Source organism: Pteropus vampyrus, unplaced genomic scaffold (assembly GCF_000151845.1).
Source record: "Pteropus vampyrus isolate Shadow unplaced genomic scaffold, Pvam_2.0 Scaffold124, whole genome shotgun sequence".
In the NCBI taxonomy this organism is placed as follows: Eukaryota; Metazoa; Chordata; class Mammalia; order Chiroptera; family Pteropodidae; genus Pteropus; species Pteropus vampyrus.
This window is the reverse complement of record NW_011888905.1, coordinates 2,292,683-2,297,571: the sequence shown is the minus strand read 5'-3', so window position 1 is coordinate 2,297,571 and position 4,889 is coordinate 2,292,683. Positions and strand designations below refer to the sequence as shown.

General features: G+C 54.9%; 1 protein-coding gene across 3 annotated transcripts in view; it reads right to left on the bottom strand.

The window, feature by feature from the left end:
* Positions 1-264: 264 nt before the first annotated feature.
* KCNN3 (potassium calcium-activated channel subfamily N member 3) overlaps positions 265-4,889 on the bottom strand; it is a 26,334-nt gene continuing 21,709 nt past the window's right edge. For 2 of the 3 annotated variants that reach the window (XM_011366441.2, XM_023534324.1), the window contains one exon: positions 265-4,194. In XM_011366441.2, coding sequence (XP_011364743.1) covers positions 3,898-4,194 — 297 coding nt within the window. In that variant the 3' untranslated portion in view covers positions 265-3,897. The remainder of the gene's footprint in view (positions 4,195-4,889) is intronic. The other variant, XM_023534325.1, reaches the window with a different exon arrangement.

Below are 4,889 nucleotides of genomic sequence, written 5' to 3'. Positions count from 1 at the left end.
GTTGATGGCAACAGCGATTCCATTTTTAAAACTCTGTTGAATACTTTGTACTTAAGAATATAACTATTATCTTCATTTTAAGTACAGAGAAGCTGAGGTACGAGGTGGTTCTATTAATTGGCCAAAGGTGTGGATCCAGTGTCAGGAGTTTTATTTATTCTGATTCTGAGTCTCTAGTTCTCTCCTTTTCCATCATTACTTATTCACAAGGAAATTACTGAGAATCGGAGGGGGAAATCCTCAAACAGATTAAAATCGTATTTCTTCCACGCTGTTCCTTCTTGCTCTTAAATAAGTCATGACAGCTTGCACCTGCTCAGTGCTTTAGAATTTACGTGCACGTACGTCTTCTGCACCTCCTAAGTTACGAGGTGGTTGTCATACCACTGGTCCCTGCTGAAGCCAGAAGGCAGTGGTGACTCGGGGCCTTTCCCTTCTCGTTCTTTTGGCTTAAGAATTTCTAGAGATGTGATTCCATGGAGTCACATGTTATGAGGATGGCAAGAGCAGTTTCAGATACTTTATGACCATTTATTCGTGGTGATCACACACAGGTGGCCTTTGAACCGAAGGTGGTTTTTATTTGGACTTCAATCTAAGGAGGAGGGGGGCCCTAGTCTGGTAGAATTTACCGACTGATGCTATGTCCTGGAATCCCACTGAGATTCGTGGCCTTAAAGCATCACGGTACACCCCTGACTTTACAGTACATGGAACTATATTATGGCTTCAGCGATGTGGGGTGGCCCTGTATTTTTAATTCAAGTGTCTAAATGTTTTAGGGAACATGAGGGTTCTTTGACCTGTCACTAAATTAAAAGAAAAGTTAAAGCAGGGGCTCTGTCACTGGTCCAGCCTTCCAGAAGCGGGCAGAACTCAATCAGTTCAGTACTGGAGTGAGGTTATCATGATTCACAGTTTTTACATATAGCCAATTCTTGAGTAGATAATTAAACCTCCTCCACCATCGAACCTGAAAACAAGGAACGAGAAGGCATGGTGTGAGAATCCACTTGCCCCCTTTCCCATCTGCCTGTGATGCTGAGGGGCAGTGGGGTTAGCCAAAAGATGGGCTGGAGGAAGAACACCTGGGCAAGCCATACCCCGGATAGTCGATACCTAAGTCATCAAGGATTGATTGTACCTGCAGGAAAATGCGGACCTCCCTGCCTAAAGCTGAATTACTAGTACAGCTTCCGTTTGCCACTGCAGGATCGACACGCAGCTTGGACCACTTCGTGGGGGGCGGGGGTGGGGAAGATTAAGTGTTCTTTGCCAAGGATAAAACAATATATTGCTATTGCACTACCAATAGGTCGAGTCAGGCTCCGAACGCCCACTGAGGACACTGCGACCTCAACCTTCGCTGGCGTTGCTGGCTCGGCCAGGGCTTACCGACGCCGATGGCGTTAACGATGGGTTAAAGAATTGTCCACAGACCGGGATGGATCAACTAGTGTCGCCTGTCGTTCGTTTGAAAGGAAAACCGAATCACTACGCGTGTGCACGCGCACACACGCCACAGGGTCGCAGCGGGACGGAAACGGGGGGCAGAAACAAATAGTCGAGGGCTGTCAGTTGAAAGGTCAGGACAGGCACACTCGGCTCGGCCGTCTGTGGCCTTCGCTCTGTGAAATGGAACCGAAGCCACAGAGACACCGCACGGTTGCTTCACCTGTGGGCACGTCTGTTTAAGTGTTCAGCTGAACTGTCACGAACAAGGGGAGCACCATTCCCGCGACATAAAAAAGGAGAGGGGGCTTTCAGAGCATCAATAGTTAACAAGATTAAAAAAGGCCGACAGCAAGTGTGGCATCTGTGGTGGCCAAATGAAAATCTTCGAATGAGAAAATCTTCGGAAATAAACGGGAGCCCGTTAAAGGAATCGCAACAGCAATAGAGAGAGAAAGAAGGTTAGCAGGAGACCAGATCTCCTCGAAAGAGTGGCCTTAGTTCTAGGGTGGTCTACCTTCGCCCTTAGAACAGGGGTCCCCAACCCCCGGCCGTGGACCAGTACTGGTCCGTGACCTGTTAGGAACCGGGCCGCACAGCAGGAGGTGAGCAGCGGGCCATCGGAGCTTCATCTGTGTCTGCAGCCGCTCCCCGGCGCCAGCATCACCGCCTCCGCTCCGCCTCAGATCACCAGGGATCAGATGCTCACAGGAGCGCTGGTCTCCGGGGCCACAAAGGTCGGGGACCACTGCCTTAGAGGAAGGAGCAGGCTGGTGCTGCAGGGGGAAATCACAGCCAGACACTACCTTCGGGGTGGCGATGACGTCCCGTGCAGGGCGAATCCCAGCGGAGCACCTGCACACACATGACACCCTGCTGCTTCGCCCCGAGCAGATGAAATACTGCACGTGGGGTCAGCGGCAAGCAGAAGTCAAAGACCTCGGAATGAGAAGCTGGCCAATAGCACGGTGGCGTCCACATCACAAACGTTACGTGTGGTTAGGTCATGGAGCCATGAGAAGAGTTTGCATCCCGAGGCCCTGTCCTCACGATGCCTGTCATTACACTGACACCGGACCTTGATGTTCTGAAGGCTCCCGGACTTCGGGATGCATTAGGCCCGTTTTGGCACCGAGGTTATCGTGGCACAGTAGGATAGGCTACTGACAAACGCATGCCATCTCACCTGGCCCGCAAGGCTCCCTAAGGGCTCGCTTGATTCTCATCATCTTTCATGTTGAGGTGATTTTGGATCAGGTGGAAGGGACTACTCACTGTCACCTCTCCCTCCAGCTGAGCAGCTCTCAGGTCAGGCACTCGACCCCTCTGCACTCCTAACACCTGGGCCTGGAAACCTGTCGCTGGCCACATCCAGCCGAGGGAATCCCCGGACAGTACTCCCGTTCACGCAGGCGTCACGTGTCCTGAGCGGGTCATGCGCTCCATGGGAACACGGCTCATTTGGGTACGAGGGGAAAACCTGGCAAGGCTGTTAGTTTTAGAAGGCTGCCATCCCTCCAGAGTGCCAACACTGTGGGCCTGGCACGCATCTAAGGCTGGGCAGGCTCGGCGTACGTCCGGGGACAAGCTGAAGGGCCCTGCTTCTCTCCTGCAGCTCGGGGTGTGGCTGACGCCTGCAAACCCCTGGAACCGAAAGCACCCGCTCCATCCAAATGGCCTCAACACACATCTAGAGAGTGCCTACCGTGCGCAGGATAAGGAACCAGGGCCCTTTAAACTTGGGTCGGGTTTAAACAAGAAAAGACCTGGGTCGAATGTGGGATGTGTGTGTGTGTGTGTGTGCGCGCGCACACACACACACACACTTGCAAACACAGTTGATATGGGTATTAATATCGGATGGAAAATCTAGCTGCTTTTTCTTCCGTCCAAATTGGGTTTTATGATTCTGTAAGGTATGGGATGAAGTTTTGGCAAGTTGTGGGCAGCTCTTTTCCTTTTGTCATCCAGAGTCTCCCTCAGACAAAAGGAAAGGAGGGAGGCGTGCCCGGACCGGACCGGACCGGACCGGACCGGGGAAAGGAGCCCCGCCCCCAGCCTGGCACGCCCCTCCCCCAGCGCGAGCCTCCTCCCGGGGCTGCGCCATTGGCCAGCTCAGCGCGTCGGTCCCCCCACCCCACGTGAACACCTGAGATTGAGCGCGGATTTCTGTTCTCCGCCACCTCTGCAGCAAGGGCCCTGCCACAGGCGTCGCTTCCTGTCACCTCCGCTTCCTGCTCCCGAGTAGAGGCACCGAAAACAGATTAGATTTCTGGTTTCAAGGCATATCGAACCAAGCACACGCGCGATGGCGAGCCAGCCAGTCAGCTCGGTCTCTCGTCTTTCCGTTCCCTGGCCTCAGTGTCCCTCGTTGGCAAAGTGACCAGGAGAGTCGATTTGCATCTTAAGACCTATGGGCGATGCTTCCGGAGTGCGGAGGCTCGTTTAGCAACTGCTAGAACTCGTGTACGGGGTCGGGAAGGAGGTGGAGCTGACCCCGATGGGGCTGTCGGAGGGCGGGGCGCGGGTGGCGCCCACCGCCACGCCCCCGCCGCGGGCCTCGCTGACCGCAGACAGGAGCTGCTGCTGCTGCTGGCGCAGGGCGTCGGCGATGAGCAGGGGCAGGGACTGGAAGCTGGCGGCCAGGTGCTCCAGCTTGGCCTCCAGGCTGCCGATCCGCTTCTCCAGGTCTTCGCTGCGGTCGCCGAGCTCCGTGATTAAGTCGCACATGACGTTCTGCATCTGCGCGGGGAAGCAGAGACGGGGACAGGTGGCTGTCACAGGCATCCGCGGTGGGGGGCGGGGACAGCCCCCCGCGTCGCAGCGGGGGCCTTTGCCGAGGCGGCCTGGCCAAGGGCGGGGAAGCAGCTCGCTGCCCTGGGTGCGCGGAGGCTCAGGCACACGCCGTTTCTCTCCTCCCTTCTTATGAAAGTAACGCACATTAATTATAAAAAGAGATTCGAAATACGTGCGATGGAAAAGAAGCGGCCTTTCTCCTGAACCGCCCTCATGCTCTGCCTACACCCAGGCTCTCAGCTGGGGGGCGCTGGGCCCTAAGATTCAAGAGAAGGCCCCTGGCGGGCGGGGACCACGGATCCTAACTTCGGGTTGGTGTTGAAGTTTGTGCTTTTCCTCTACCAGCTTGGTTGGTCACACCGTCTCTCTCGTATGCTTCAACACGTGGTCCCGGCCTAAGGTTACAGCTTCCAGGATGCATCTCTCAGGTGTGTAAACAAGTGTGGCAGGGGCACTCGGCACCTGGGTTGGAGGTCATACGTTGAGGATTTGACAACGGTTTTGTTCGGAGGGCACTCCAGTTCGCGCTGGGGGGTGGGGGGAGCTTCCAGTAGCGGCATGAGGAAGAAAAGATCACAGTTATGTTTTGCTCTGTCTGAACACATTGACGTGCCATCGCACTGAGCTCCGGTCTGTTTCAG